The sequence below is a fragment of the Saccostrea cucullata genome, unplaced genomic scaffold (genome assembly GCF_032062105.1).
Source record: "Saccostrea cucullata isolate Sc308-1 unplaced genomic scaffold, CSIRO_AGI_Scuc_v1 ctg11066, whole genome shotgun sequence".
NCBI classification, from domain to species: domain Eukaryota; kingdom Metazoa; phylum Mollusca; class Bivalvia; order Ostreida; family Ostreidae; genus Saccostrea; species Saccostrea cuccullata.
In genome coordinates, this window is record NW_026923467.1 from 4626 (window position 1) to 21832 (window position 17207).

The 17207-nt window shown below is 31.7% G+C and overlaps 1 protein-coding gene across 1 annotated transcript; it reads left to right on the top strand.

Moving 5' to 3' along the window:
* The first annotated feature begins 3968 nt into the window (after window positions 1-3968).
* LOC134264078 (peptidyl-glycine alpha-amidating monooxygenase A-like) lies at window positions 3969-13399 on the top strand. The gene is made up of 6 exons (XM_062746386.1): window positions 3969-4049; window positions 4151-4231; window positions 9766-9845; window positions 9992-10045; window positions 10235-10284; window positions 13228-13399. The coding sequence occupies exons 3-6, from the start codon at window positions 9771-9773 to the stop codon at window positions 13391-13393; spliced, it is 345 nt and encodes a 114-aa protein (XP_062602370.1). The 5' UTR covers window positions 3969-4049; window positions 4151-4231; window positions 9766-9770; the 3' UTR covers window positions 13394-13399.
* Window positions 13400-17207: the final 3808 nt, after the last annotated feature.

The following is a 17207-nucleotide window of genomic DNA, read 5'->3' on the forward strand; positions in this document are numbered from 1 at the left end:
ACTTTACCTTTTTGCCAAGATACATCATTTTACAGTGCTTTAGAAAATTTTTAGTATTTCAGTAACTTTTTCCTCATAGAAAAAATATCCCTCATTTATAGGTAGGATTTTTCTTGTTGAAAATTGTAGATTTTAGGCTCTTTTGAAAAACCTGGTATTAATTTTTGCGGATAGTTTGGAAAAAATGAATACATTGGCTTGAAAGTCCACATATAGTTCTAATATACACTACAAAGAACTACTTGGTATTCATATTAAGTTTTCTTGTTACCATGGTTACAAACTTATGCTTTTTTTCAAAATCCTAGAAAAGTACAATACGTAGATACAATCAGGTTCCATGTAGTTGCCTGAGTATTTTATAAAATGGATTAAATCAAATTTAGATATATGGTAAACAATATCAAAAACAAAGCGAAAAAAATCAATTTTCATGACTTAGGGTCAATGGTCAAGGTCAAAATGGCCGGTTTTGATAGATATTTAAGAAAACTAAACAACATTTTTTCTGTGTCATAACTAATATTTGTGTTTTAAACAACAAATGAAGAAACAAAGTTACAGTCTGGTCAACAATAACTAGCATCATATGAATGTGTACCCATATGGACAGAAGGTCAAAGGTCAAGGTCACAGTGGTATATAAAGAACTATGCACGCTAACTCTCAATTCCCGCCTACATTTTGCTACCATTTTATTCAATATTAATGGCAATTTAGCCATAAAATCTTTATTAAATATGAAAAACAGTTAAATGGTATTTGACTCATTATTTTAATACCAGTGCTAAATAGTACATTATCCCTCATTCCTTAACTCTTGACATAAGGGGGGGGGGGGGGGGGGGGGTCGATGATACTTTCCATTGAAATCGGACTTTCAAGCATCACCATATTTTGAAAAAAAATCTTGGATGTAATTAAATGTTACGCAAATATTTTCTCATGTTTTACACAAATAAGTACTAGTATATATATTAATAAAATACATAGTTTTAGCTGTTAATCACTCTGAAATTGGGAGGAAATAGGCATTTATTTTCGGTTTTTTGTCTATAAAAATCCCCCCCCCTGTCTGTTTTAACATTTTATTATCATTGGATATCTTAAGAAGCCTATGATCTTTTTCAATTTGAGTTTATATCACAACTTGCTTTGGCTTAAAATGACCCCTATTTATTTCTAGGTCAAAGGGTAAAGGTAGAAAAAGACATTGTTTGTATGTAAACCTCTCATTTCAAAAAGCGTTTAGGTTAGCATATTTTTTTGTTCATAACGCTTTATGGTCCCGCCCGCCCCACTTTAAGTGTCCCATCCCCTACCCAACCACCCTCCGACACCCCCCTCTTAATCAACAGAAATTCTTATCTCCTTAAGCAGGGGACACATAATCTTTGAATTATCTTGTGAATAATGCATTTATACTCAGTTATTCGGAATACTGGTATTGTAAATGTTGTATCCTGACCTCGATCTCGTACATTGAATGTATTTTATTGAAAACTTTTTTTACATTCTCCCTTTAGCTTGATGCATAATGTGAAAATGCTTATATAAGTACAGTTTTCAGGTTTTATTGATATAAAGGTAGGCATTTAAGAAAATTGGACGACTGACTTTCCATATTGAGTGCAAGACTTCTTGTATGTAGAGAATTGCGCTACAAGCATGTAGCCATGTACAGACACTCTTCTGCTGTTTTAGTAAACTAATCCCTTGCTCCTAAATGTACATTTTTAAAACCATATATAACAATCCGAACTTTTCAAGTGACAGTCAAAATGTGTTTTCCAGTGACTTTTTTTCAGAGAAGTTGACGGAAAAATCTAATTTACTTTGAAATATCATTCTTAAAAAATGAGATTTTAGCGATGTTGATGGTAAATATTTCAACACAAATATGCCTTGATCTACGCAAAAGATCTGATATTCCCAAAGTTTAAACAATAATAATCTGTTGTTAACATCTGCTGGACCTGTTCGAATAATCTGCTATTGTGCTTTAATTGTTTTTTTTTTTGGGGGGGGGGTCAGAAAATTATTTTCATTATTAATAAAATACTGCTAGACAGATTTAATATTGTACTGCTTTAAGTTTAAATCATAATGTATCTTAGTCCAGAGAAATGATAAACAATTAACTTTAGATTTAGACAATTTGTATTTCTATGCAACTACCCCAATCAGCAAAAGTATATTTTTGACTGGTTAACAAATCATTTAATACTGTTTATCCTGTTTAAAAACTACATAATATGACTGCGTTTACTATGGGTTAAGGGACGACCTTTGATCCAGAATGGGGAGATTAAGTTAGGTTTATTTTCATGGCAGGACATATTTATTCCCAAGATGTTTTTTAAGGAAAATTATTAATTTTCTTCTTCACAGAAAAAAGTCTTAAGAGCAAAGAAAAAAACCCAATAACAGTATATAAAATGCCCAAACTCTTTTTCATTTAGGAAGGGGGGGGGGGCTTGTATAGGTAACAATTTTCTAACCCATATATAATATGTATTATACCATGGGTTTCAAAAAATATTGCTGAATTTGAAATAACGACCTGTGGATGGGAATTGTAGCTATTATTCAGTATAATTTTTTTTCCTTTCAGTCAAGGACATATTCAGTTTTTTTTTAAAAAATTATTAGTCTCTATAATAACATTCAGTTTAAAAATTCATTTGCTTTCTAACGCCGTATTCATTGCAGCCCTCCAGTATATCACTCTGACTGATCGTAAGACACAGTAATTCTTAACAAAAAAAACAAATTCATAATACAAGTAATTCTGATATTTCAAGATTATCTTGAATCCCGTTTTGAAACTCCTTAGACCTTGAGACTAATGCTTATGTACAGAGCTGATTTCCTGAACTACAGTGTATGTTGTCTAGCTTGTACATTTCACCATTTTTCACACATCAAAATTATTTTTTTGCATGTAGGATATAAACAGAGGCTAAAATTTGTATGCAAATTAAATAAACAGGAAAAACAGTTGATTTTACTTGAATTCCTGGATATACAGAGCTGTATGCTGACAATATGTAAACAACTTCCAGTCATTTTTGTATAATGATTTTTTCATCTTTCTCACTGAAGAGCTCACAATAATCAAAGGGAGATAATTCAATTTCAAAGTTATTGTCTGCTATTTTAATCAAAGAATTCTCATATTTATAGAGAGAATACCAACAAGGTTTTAGCATGCCTTTTAAAGTTAGATGTTAAATTTCTTATTTCTGTGAGTAACATGAATTGAAGTAGCTGCATTTCTTTAAAAAACTTTCCCAAATATTGCATTTTTTCACAAAAAATCAGCTTTAGACACCGTTTCCATGGTAACTACTCAACATTCATATGATCAAACTATATTTTTTGAAGTAGTTTATGAGGTGGTACTTTCCAGCAAAATTTGAAAAAAATCTGTGACTATGCGTGCCACAAAAGTTTAAGTGGTTACAGAGAATGGGTATCAAATATTGAAGAACCATGTGTACACCTCGGTTACATCAATTTGTGTAACAAGATTTGGTGAGAAACTTGTCGACATCAAATTTCACGTGTTTTGGTCTTTTTAGCGTTTTCTCTATGTGACGTCATCAATTTCACGGTCGGGTAATTCTGAACACTGATTTTAGTACAAAGTAACAAAATTTCTCATCTGTCTAATTTTCGTAATTTTACGTCATACAGTCAGAAGTTTTTAGAATATTATGCTGCTCTGCGTTTCTTTTTCTTTTCAGTATAAAAATCAATGGGGGATCCGTTTGCTCCGAAATGAAAGAGTTATTAAGCTTATATTGGCATGTTGACAGTTACACGAGTGGGCTGTACAAATAGACTCGCAAGCTCATGCATTTGTACAGACAACTCGTGCTAATATTCACCAATAAAAGTTCAATAAACTTATAATATTGAAATTTCACTACATAGATTTAAACAGTCCTGACTTTCATTTATTTATCATTGCAGTGCAAAAGGTCTTCAGTTTCAAACTTATTCTCATATCAGTGAAGGGTATATTCCTGCAAAGAGTATTGACGGTATGATTTTATATATTTATCATTAATTTTGGCATATACATTCAAAGGAGAGCAGTCACTATAGATTTGATTTCTATTTCTTTTATATTTTGTATTTATAGGTTTCTTTGCAGAAGTAGCCTGTCCATGGCAAAAACCCACCGTTATTGCGTACAGATACACCACACACACGCATGACTATGGTAAACAATATGTTCTCTAGCTATATTTGCCATGGTCATCTTTTTGAATATAAATATAAAAATTCACAAGTTTAAAAAAATATCAAGCTTTAGGCTAAACTAAGAAATTCTCGTAGACAGTTTGTGCCTGATTTCTGTGTTGTGCTTCTGTAATTATAAAAATCAAGTGGATATCCTGGCCAAATATATAAGACGCATTTGTTTGAAGTCATGACAAATAAAATATAATGAAAACACATTTTAGCCATTATCTAATTATAGCATTACCTCAACTTCAAAATCTTCAGTCTATCTGATCTATATTTTTTTTAAAATATATGCCGAATACAATTTTGTATAAAAAAAAAATATCAGAGAGTTTGAGGCCCTTTAGGGCTAAACGGGCCTCAAACTGATATGTTTAATAAAGAATTGTATGAGGCATATATCGTACTTAAAACATTGCTTTTGATTTACCTAAAACAGTCCGATATTGTAACAAAAGACAATAGTTTAAATGACCACTGAATCAATTCTCTCAAGAATGCAGGCTTCAATGAAAAGTACTCAGTATTTAGGGATTTGGCTACACTGGAGAAGGTGTTTGAAAAAAATTGAAAAGAAGAGTGGGGACAATTTTTTTCTTCATTAAATCATACACGGAGATTAAATCAGTGCAACAAATTATCATGTAGACAATCTAGTGAATGAATGATGAATTAAGAATGGAATGGAAATTGCCGATATGAAAAATATCGACAGAAAATTAAGCAGATGCTAAATGTACACTAGTCCATTTAATTTTTAGCAGGGCTTATTGCTCAGAGAGCAATTGCAGGCTTATGTCATTTGTTCAGGACAGGATGATAACCACATAGTCGCCATTGCAAAAATATAGTTCTTACTCTCAACCGCTTTTGAGATAATACAAACGCTAAATAAAGCAACAAAAATGAAGCGAAATTTTATCTTTATAAATAAACATGAGTAGTAATGACTTTGAAAAAAACTTCATTCCTAAGTCAAAGAACATATATAGTTCATTAGCGTATGGATTTTTGATAATGAGTGTTATCGTAGTTCTGTAGCAGAGGGAACCAGACCGGTCTGTTTGTTTACATACACCTGCAGTACCAGATTAATTCTAATTCTGACAAAATCAGACCGTGGTATTAGGATTTAAAAACTCACTGTCGGTGTCTTCTCATTTATATTTATAGTTAAAAATATTTTTTTCATCAGAATATAAACCTGATTCATGTAAGAAATTCATTCTACTATGTAAATGAGCCCGGTGTAAAGACGAATAATGACCGTCATCGAAAAATGACCGGGGGTTATTTTTCGACAGCGATAAATGACCCCGGTCATTATTCGACGTAGAAAAATGACCCTTTTGCTCGTAGAAAAAGTGTCACTTCCCTAAAAATTTGCAGAACCCACGTGAAGAAAAATGACCCCCGTAGAAAAATGACCCCCTGTAGATTAAAGCTAAAATTTTTAGGGGGCAAAAAAAAATTGGATAAAGAAGCATATTGGCCAAAATGCTCACCTGAGCTTATTGGGAATAAACTGATGATATGTTGATCTCATAACATTATACAATTATAGCTATATTTTAAGGTAAATGCAATGATTCAGAATCTAAAGGAGCAAAAGATTTATCAAGCCTTTAGGGTTAGGTAAACATTGTTTTTTGATGGTGGAAATCATCGAACTGACAGAAAAAATCAGCAGTATTATATATTATTATATCCTCCGCTTCAAAAGCGGGAGGGTATATAGTGATTGGGATGTCCGTACGTCCGTCTGTTACACTTTGAGGTATCCATCTCTAATCCACAAATCCTCATATATAAAAAGATGTGTTTGTGAAACAGCTATGCCCCTGTATGGCAACATAGCGAAGATTAAACTTTTCTTAAATGCAATTTAAATATATTGTTACCCAAGGTAGGGTCTTCTCACAAGAAATACAACTGCAAAATAGAAAAGCCCTAGCACCACTTGTTCAAAAGTAATGGCTAAGGATAAGTTTTTGAAAAGTAGGTCAAACTCAAAGGTCAAAGTTGATGATTTCTTAAAAAAAATGTTTAATGTAACAAGGATAACATATGTGAAGTATAAATACCCTAGCCGTTATCGTTCAAAAGTTATGGCCAAGGTAAAAAAAAATCATAAGTATGGAAAACTCCAAGGTCAAGGTCAAAAGGTCAAGGTTTTTAGTATCCAATGAAAGGTAATGCCAAAAAACTACATATTTGAAGTATGAGAGTACTAGTATCCACCGTTTAAAAGTTATGGCCAAAGTAAAAATTTGGCATTTTTGTGTAAAATGGGATAAACTCCAAGGTAAAGGTCAAAAGGTCAAATTTGGTGGTACCCAAAGTAAGGTCTTGTCACAAGGAATATACATATTAAATATGAAAGCCATAGCTCCAATAAATGAAAAGTTATGGTAAAGGTTAAGGTTTTTGCGGACAAACAAACCGCCAGATAGACAGACGGACAGACGGACATACAGACGAACACGATAAAACTATATACCCCGAATCTTCGATTACGGGGACATAAAAAGAAATGGTCTTCAATTAACTTTTCATATTGATATACATTATAAAGAAGATGTTACAGCAATGAAAATGTTTGTTCTGATTTTCATATTAAATTCTCTGAAAAATATACTCAGAACTGAGTAAATGGGTGGAGTAAAACAAGACCTATGTCGGAAAAGTCTTTGTCACAAGATTTCAAACTTTTCAAAATGATAATTTAGTACTTGCTTATTAATCAGTGAAGATATCATGATATGTTTCCTTGTATTTTAATCTAGAACAGGCTGTGAAACTTGGTATGGTATTTACATACTGCGACTTCACATTTTCAAATATTTTTTGGGTTTTTGTCACAAAGGGAATATGTAAAATCACAAAAATACTTCTTCAAACATCGTCGTATATCAACTTTTTTAACTGAATAATATTAATATTTTACCAAGAATTTTTTTCTTTTTTATTCAATTAGCATAAAAGATAAGTCCACCATTAAAAAAATGGTCAAATGAACTCTATTATTTTTAGTCAATTATTCACCCTATATTTGTAAATATTTTTAGACGTCTTTGTCACAATGTTTTCAATCTTCAATATGATGAAGAACATAGCCAAATGATTACAAAAAAAATGATTAAAATACCAGTATATACCTTTCCCCTCTAACTAATGAAAGATAGGCTATTTACCGATACTCATATTCTTGACCTTTTTGCACTTACACGGGATTTAATAATTAAATGACTGTTTGGGGTTACTTTCAGATTAAATATTTATCAAAAATTGTAATTTTTCTTTAAAAAGATCATATTTAATATGAAAATTGTAATCAAACACCAAAAATATAAATAGGTAACAAATAATTGTTAAATGGAATGCACATCATTTCATTATAGATATCGCAAAAACATGAAAAATGTACATACGGTCAAACGATCTACAACACGTACATCTTTAACTTAGACACATTTCCTCAAGATATTACACTATATAGCTGGCAACTAAAGATTTCTCACGATTTATGCCTTACTTCAAAATGGTTACATACCATTCAAATTATTACGAAAGTTGTATGTACCTTGTAATTTCATTACATTAGATAGTCTTGGGTTTGTCAACTTCAGGTCTAGATCTAGTAAATAAATGGTGCCTACATATTTTCTCTTATTCTAGAAATATATTGCCATTAAGCATTATAAACCAAAAAATATATGAATTGAATCAAGATTATGTTGATATGATTGAATTCTGTGGATTTCAAAATGCAGTATTTTCTACCATTTTTATTAAAGCTGTCAAGTAGGGGAAAAAGTGGCATTGAATTAATTATGACGTCTTAATGGGTTAGCACAGGTTTAACACATTTACAAGTTATGATGTCATACGAAGTAGGTTCTACGTTAAAAAAATGTAATGAATACTGTGTGCTAAATCAAAAGTTTATTTTTACATGACTGTATAGTTTTTGCATTAGAATGACTGTGTATTTTACACTAGCCCATAGCTTTACCGAGCATATTTTTAGGTCTTATACTTACCCCACCCCCTTTCTTATTTAGGAGGAAGTCGATATTGAACAAAAGCAAAAAAAAAAAAAACCACCCTACTTTTATTTTTTTTATAAGAAGGAATTAGAAATAAGCTAAAAATAATCTACTATTCTACTAATTTTTAACTGTTACTTTGCCACAATACTTTCAAGTATACCTCCACCAACATTTAAAGTATGCTTTGATCATAGCGAAGAAAAAGATGATATGATATTACTTGTGTGAAGGCTTACCTTCATTTCATTATTTTATCTAGAGCCTCTTTCAGAATTATTGAAAGGTATAGAGTATTATTTATATTTTTGCTTTTCATTTATTATTATTATTTCTTTTTTATTTAACGTAATGTTCTTTTTTTTGGGGGGGGATAAAAATTTTCTTCCTCTTTCATTGTCAAATAGGATTTGCCAAACTTAAACAAACTAATGTCATGTCAGAAATGTTTAAATGATGCATGCGGCGGGTTTGATGGGTGATCGAGGAATGTTCACTCCACCTAGCCACCAATTGTCACCATTTAAATTTCCGTTGATCCATGTTGATCCAATTTTGAATAACTATTAGCAGACTCTCTGTATTTAGCTATAGGCAATGATACTATCAAAAATACTCTTTTTCCTCTTTGATGCAATGTTTGGTCTTCTTTCAAATTACACTAAAATTAACAGCTTTCCTTTGAATTTTTTTTAACAACTCATCTATTTGAAAAGGTCAACGAATGTCCATATTTGGATTTTTCGACATGAGAAAATATAAAGTTTAAATATAAAATAATAATGGATATTGCAAATTAAAAATATTATGGAAGCCCATTTAGGACCAATAAAAATATTTTGAAATTTGATATAACGGTTTTTCAAATTTGTTATAACGAATTTAATTCATTATAATGATTTCTTTGAATTTGTTATAACGATTTTAATCTGTTATAACAAATTTGTTGAATTCATTATAACGAATTCTTTAATTTGTTTTAACGAATTAAATTCGTTAAAACGAATTAAAAAAATTGTTATAACAAATTTCAAAGTTTGTGATAATGAATTTAATTTGTTTAATCAATTTCAATAATCAGGGCCTATAGAAAAAATATATATGAATTCGATATAACGATTTGTCGAATTCGTTTTAAAGATTTTGATAAGTTATAAAAAGATAAATGAATTTGTTTAAACGAATTCAATTTGTTATAACAAGTTTTGGAGTCTTTTAAAACAAGTTTAATTCGTATTAACAAATTTTTGAATTCGTTATAACGAAATCTAAAAATTTGTTATAACAGATTAAATTCATTACAACAAATTCAAAGAAATTGTTATAACGAATTATATTAGTTATAACAAATTCGACAAATCGTTATATCGAATTCATAATTTTTTTTGATAGTTCCTAAATGTGCTTCCATAAAAGTATGCTTCAACTTTGTAATAATTTTGTTTTTTGGCTTAAAAAGCTGTAATGGCCGAGGGATACTTAATTCGGAACGGTACCTGGAGGCTCTTGGGAAGTGAACTTACAAAACATCGATTGCAGGTAATTACCAAATTAACCTATATTTAGTTTTTTTAATTCTTTTTCTATTTCGCTTTAGATATGTATATATTATATAACCAAATTAAATTGTCCTGATTTGAGTGCAAGATGAAATAAAGACTCCTTTTTTGATTTTTTCTTTAAAGGATTGGACCGAAATCCCAGGAGGCCCTGTAAGAATTGAACCGGGAGACGTAATTGTATGTTATCACATCAAATCAACCACTTTTTCAATTTTGCTTAAGCATCAAATGGATCTCTTTTTTTACAATGTTTTGTATTCCTAAATTTGAATTGAATATTGAAAACTTTAACACGTTTAAATCTGCGTTGTTTATGACGAATTCAATTTGTTATTACTGTATCAATAAAACATGTCCCTGTTATAGGCTTCAAGATGCCTCTACATCAATGAAAATGACACCCCTGTAAAATTTGGGTAAGTATACTTATCAAGCGTTAGATGAAATTCCTCGGGGTATTGCTGCTATTCAATATAGGTAATTGATAAAAGTATGCATTCTCAAAAAAGAATAACAACACAATGATCTGTTGAAATAAACATCTCTCCAAGGAATATTAATGAAATATGATGTGTTATTTCTCGGAAAAAATTGCAAAAGCATATAACGATTTTGCTTAACGAGGCCTAATCTAGTTGGACATTACGAAAACGGAATGATAAAAAAAATTGATTCTGGAAATAAATTTGTATGTATTATGCTAAGAAATATTAGAATGAAATTTTGTTACCTTAATTTTATAGTAGTCAACTTTGGGCACTTTCAAGATATGGAACATTTGTTTGCTTTTATACACAATAATATACAATTATTACTGTGTTTTGAGTTCAACACAATGATTTAGCCATCTGAGGAGTACAATATTCACCGAGCCCGGAGGGCGAGGTGAATATTGTACTTCGAAGATGGCTAAATCATTGTATTGACCGAAAAAAAAAACAGCAATGATTGTTTTATTATATGTTTCACTGATAAAATGATAAAACCCATTACTTGTTTGCATTTTACTAAGTCCTATCCAAACACAATTAAGAGAGATGCAGAATTAAAATGTTAATCAACCTTACAGGTCGTATTTATTTTTTTTTAAGTTTTTTTCTATCAATTTTTGTTGCCATGAAAAAAAAATTATGTCAGTCTTTTTTCTAGGATAGATTTTTAAAGGAAAGAGTATTATCAGGGAAAACAGACTGCCAAAAAGTAAAAATTGTTGTTCAGTAAAAGTGTTGGAGGAGTGTCTCTGCATCCCCTCTTACCACCCTCACCCGAAAATATATATTCGCTTACGTTTTCTTCACATAAAAAAAGTTATAGCAGTTTAAATAGCTTTCCAAATCAATTTGTATCAATTTGGAATTTCCCGATCTATTTTTACATCATTGTAGAGGAAATAAATCCTTGTATTGACCAAGAACGTCACGTGCAGGTCAATACAACATAGTATTTTTCTAACATAGTCGGATCTCAGCCAATCAGAGAAATGGAAATTATTCAATCATATAATAATATACTGTAACTCCAAAATAAACAAAGGTATTGACAAATAAAAAAAAGTAGAAATGTTTTGATTTTCATATATATCATGCAATTTGCATCCCTGTTTTAAAAAATGAAAATAAAATCTGAGGAAGCCTTTATTTCAGTGAAAAGTAGGCATATTAAAGCACAAAAATAGGACTTATTTTATCCAACTAATTGTTTTTTAAGTTGCATTAGGTTTATATAACATCAACAAGCGATTGTAATACGTATTAGTTTCTAAAAATTAATTTTTACATTAAAGCTTAATTTTTTCTTTATGCTCAATAAAAAACAATGAGCACAAACACTTCAACATGTTCGAGGAGTAAGACTTAAATTGTTTACTTTTAGTTGCAGTGGGATTTTTTCTAGCTCACTAATTGATATTAAACAAAGTAAAATTAATGAATCTGTACCAAGAAATTGTTACCCCAAAATAAATTATGTTTCAAAGTTGTTTATTAATTTTAAAAAAGTATATTTTTTCTAATAGCATGTAAGTAATAAAAGTGCCAGAATGAGCCAGATTTGAACAAGCACAGTCAACAGAGCATGATCACCGAAACATTTTAGTGCAATTTGGCATCATTTTATTTGTGCATTATTGTATTCAATTTTACGGCAGTCCAGGGTACTGTGACGTGCCTGAATCGATGCTGCGTTAAAACTTATGCACAGATCAAGTAGATCGGGCCTCATTAAAATAAAAAAATACATAGAAAAATATACAAGAGAATTTTTATTATTTATAATTCTGATCAGCGTTAAAACAATTTTGTTTTTAGATATTCTGTTAAAAAGCTGCGACGGATATATTACTTTTTAAATGTAAATACGCATCACTGTTAAGGCTTACTATGTAAATCAACCGAAATCAGGTGTGCATAAAAGGGATTTTTTTAAAGCTAAATTAATTCTTGAAAATCTGCTTTATCATCAAATAATACATATACTTATTGAAATAACATTAGAGAAAAAACACTGTACTGAATTAAGTTTGGTCCAATTGATGGACAGTCACGTTATAAATGCCTAGTACTTGTACGGAATGGAGGTCATGAAAAAATGTCAATGGCATACCCAAGTTGAAATAAAAAAATAAGTTTCCATTTGTTTCTGCATACTTTGTACTTTGTGAAAGTGTTCGCTGTATTCAATAGAATTCGCATTTTATTAGTTACAATTTCAGGTAATTGGGCTCATGTCGAAATATAATTGACCTTTACCAAGTACTTTATGTTCTTATAAAGTAACACACTAGATTTACAAAAACAACATGACTTTTTCAAGATAATGAAAATATCATTTATCTATATTTAAAAAAAATAGTTAAGATCTATTAAGTGTATATCTTTGCAAAAAGTCGATTTAATTTGACACTTTGGTGTTAAACATGTTCTAGTGAATGTCCATAGATAGCCGATCTAATATCTGTAATAAATATTCGGTTGAATATTGAAATGCATTCTCTACTGTTAAAAAAACTACCTGATCTGCCTCTTATAGCACATGGAATACACCATTTTATATCAAAATGACGTCATGTCAACAGGTTCCATGCGATCAGTGATTGTTTATAACCTGATACTGGAGTATTTCTGATTTAACCAGCAATTTTTTATGCATTTATAAGTTTTCATTCTGTTTATTATGCTAATATAGGTTTAAGTTGCAACTTATTTTAATTTTTGCTTTTATGAGGAATAACTTTTCGTGTGATGTCACAATAAACATTTCAAGTATAAATTAGACCCTGTCCCCTTTTTCTAGCCTAAACAGTGCTGCGTAGTAGGATAATTCGAACAATTTGAATCATTTCACTTTCTTTTCTTTCACAGTCTTACCCATAAAGAAGAAATGTGTGTCTTTGAAATAGATTTTGGATTTGAGGATCAATATCAGGATGAATTTAAACGCCCTCTTGGCTGCATCGAAACCTCTCCGACCTTTTCCTTTTGCAAAGTTAAACCATTGGAAAGTGTGTGTAACAATTACAAACTATAAATAAAGTAATCATAAATTGATTGTATCTTTCTCCCTTCCCTCTCTCTCTCTCTCTCTCTCTCTCTCTCTCTCTCTCTCTCTCTCTCTCTCTCTCTCTCTCTCTATCTATCCATCCATCCATCCATCCATCTACTGTAAACCAACTTTTATTCGCGAGCGAAAAATTTTCCAACTTTGATTCGCGAGCGAGAAATTTTCGTGAAGTTTGCGAGAGCCTCGTCGTCGGGAATATTTTTCGCCGCGAACCGGTACTTAAAGTCTATGTGTAATTTTTTTTTCCATCAATGTGGCTAGCAGTAAATATCATCATTAAACAGCACGTAGTTTTTTTTTTTAAATATATCCAGAATATTAACAATTCACGGATTGATTTATATAAGATATGTATTCTTTTCGGGGCATTGAATTAGTCTCATTGGTCCAGAAATTTTCAATGTTACAAGCAACAAATTAAACTTTTAGTCATACTGTTTTGTAAATTGGGTTACTGCACTTTTTTCTTTACCGAACCTGATCGTGTTTTCAAACATAAAAAAAAATAAACTTAAAAAAAAAAACAAGAATATTTATTTCATTTTAAACATTTTAAAATTTTACTACTAGTTAAAAAGCAGCATACTATACTATTCATGCAAACTTTAAAATTGTCAAGATAAATAAAACCTTCATTAAGCATGACAGAATTACATGTAAATATAAGGAATGTGTACACAGTGAATAAAAGCATAAGGCATCTTAAAACATTCGTACGAAAGTTAGACATCTCTCGTTTAATGTGTTCACAGAAGTATAGGATCAGAATGCATTAATCTGTTAATCACTCAACATGCCCGATCTATACCACCCATTTCTGATTACGTCTCGCTGACTCTCAAATTCTGTGAGCGCATCAATGACCCAGTTTGCATGGGGAACTTTCACCGAAGAGAGTTTAAAATCAACTTCGATATCATCGATCTTTGTTCCCGCTTTCAGTACTTTTTTTTATTTCTGTATCATACCAGGACACAAATCGTTTTTTACAAAGTCTTTGAACTGGGAATTTCCCGAAAGATCAAGCGGTTGCAATTCACCAGTACATCCTCCCCGTATAAATTTCACAATAATGCCGTGTTTCTTTACTTTTTAAAAAAATAATTCTGTTCTGTGTGCAGCAAACACATCACATGCATAAGGCAGGTTGTTTTAAGGGTAAATCAAGAAAATCGCGCATCTTGTTGATGAAGGGCAGAAGAATTGTGTCACCTAATCGACATATGGTTTCTTCGTTTGACCAAAGGTTCTCAGAAAAATGAATATCCCATCCCTATGGAAAACGAACAGATGTCGGAGTACATTGTGGTGTTTTACCCTGATACAACATGTGAGGCGGAAGAATTTTTCCAGACATCAAGCATGTGATAAGAGCGGTAATCTGTCTCTTGTCCTCAAGTCCGACGGTCTCCACTTGCTTATCACCTGTGAAATGAAAAAAACTCATTTAATTTCAAATACTTGCAGGTCCCACAAAGAACGAAATAAATCTTTGAATTTTTATGTAAATTATATAGTGTATAAATTCTAAAATGATTTCTCATCAGTTCACATGGTTAAAACAACTGTTTGAAAGTTTTATTATAATAGGTCATAATGGTGTATAATTAGTTAATCACACCTACCGACACTGTGCATCGTCCAATTCCCGCAGGGGATTATTGACACGTTCGTTTGATCAAAGTTTAGGACAAGTTCTTCTGGAATGTTATGTTCCAATCTAATTTTCTTTACAGATGAAACAAACTCAAACTTCTGGTTCTCGAAATCCAGGGGAAGTTTTCTAGCTGCCTTTGTCCCTTTTCGTTTCACAAAACCCAGTCGTCTCAAAAATGATTCCGCCCAGGATCGATCCAATGCAATGGGTCCTCCATTTTCTGACAGTAAGGAGCGGTCATAAAACTGAACTATTCCTTTAGCCCCTGAAAATAAAATATGTCTATTAACTACTGACCCAGCGTTGCTTAAGTTTTTGATATAGTCAATGACTTCATCGTCATACTTCCCCAAGACTGGGGGTCTTCCCCGTGACGCTAGAGGAAGAGAAGTACAAATACCATCTTCGGAATTCCGTATTTCCCTTAGATACTGTTTTTTTATTGATCTAACAGTCGATTCATTAATTTCAACCTGAAGTTCTTTAGAATAACGTTTAGCAGCACTCGTATTTCCGTATTCACATGCCCCTTTAGCGATCTTGGCTCTATTTTCCGGAGTATAATGACTATAGTTGCCCTGTTTACGATTTCGGGTATTCTCGATGGTCTCCATCACCCGTTCATTAGCAACCTGTACACGCTGTGTTTTTTCCGGAGTGGTTTCCAGGGCGGGATCAGGCAAAAAAGTAGAAATTTCTGTTGATAAACAGGGTCCATTATTTACACGTTTTGGAATTAAATACTTTCGTAAAGACATTATTTATAAAATAATTTTTAAAACAGTCACACATGTAGACGTATCTCCAGTATAAAACAACGTATCTCATTAAAACTCTTAGGTAAATTGACCAAACTTCAATAGCTAGGTACCCCTGAGTTTCACGGTCTGGTGCCTGCAAATAATGCTTAAGAACAGCTCACTATCGTACAAGTGTAGAAAACAACACGGGCGTGGACCTTGATTTTTTTTATGCACAAGTTGTTTTTTTTTTTTTTTTCAAAAGGCTTGATCGCGAAAATCAATCATCGCAAACAAGTTTACCCCCCGTGAATCGCAAAAAAAGTCGCCGCGAATAAAAGTTGGTTTACAGTCTCTCTCTCTCTCTCTCTCTCTCTCTCTAACTGTTGTAAATTAAAGACTGATCAGTCGTTGTTCGTGATTTCTAATACATTAAAATACCCAAGAAAAGGAAATCAAGTTCAACTTTAATTCGCTGTTAATGAAGGTCATTGGCAAGGCAGGGTTTCCGGAGAAAAAAAAGCTTTCAAACATATGTTTCTTTTTCTTATTAAACAGTCATTGAGAGTGATCTCCCGTTTAGAATTTTTAGGCGGTGGACATAAACGGTTTATAGATATAAACAAAATCACGGGAGTTTTTAATGCAAAGAATCAACTATACAACAAGAAAGTAAAACAGTGCTGGATTTTTTTGTACCTTGTGTAAACTAAAGGGGCAGACGGTCAACAGGTCGTTATTTACTTAAATAGTGCTGGGAAGGGCAAAGATGGGACATGAGATGAAAGTGATGAAAGCTAGCTAACTGGATGAGAACAATTCTATAAAGCACGTGAAGGAGGCATCGATCAGATGTGGATACTATAAAATTATAAAGAACTTTTGGACACTTGGAAATCGCAAGACTTTTAAAAAATCAAAAGCTTAAAAACTAATTAAAATCCAGGCTTTTTGATATTATTGATAGATACTTCTTCAATAAAAATGGAACTCGTAAATTCACTTACCTCGTCATTGGTCATTTGCAAAATTATTTTGTTAAAACAGATTCTGATTGCACACATAAGTACTCTGAAGTTGACATCAAGAAGATGCTTGAGTTTCTGATTGACAACATCTATGTATTTTTTGGAGAATAGGTATTCCAACAATCCATTGGAATTCCCATGTGTACAGATTGCGCTCCGTTATTAGCATACTTATTTTTATATTCATATGAAGCAGAATTTACACGGGATGAAAATCCACCATTCAGTCGACTGAATGGTAACCGAATGACCACATAATGCTCACTGAGAGGTCACTGAAAAGACCCTTTCTCGTGACTTTCCGTGATCATTCATTTACCATTCAGTCGACTGAATGGCACATACATTTCAGTGAC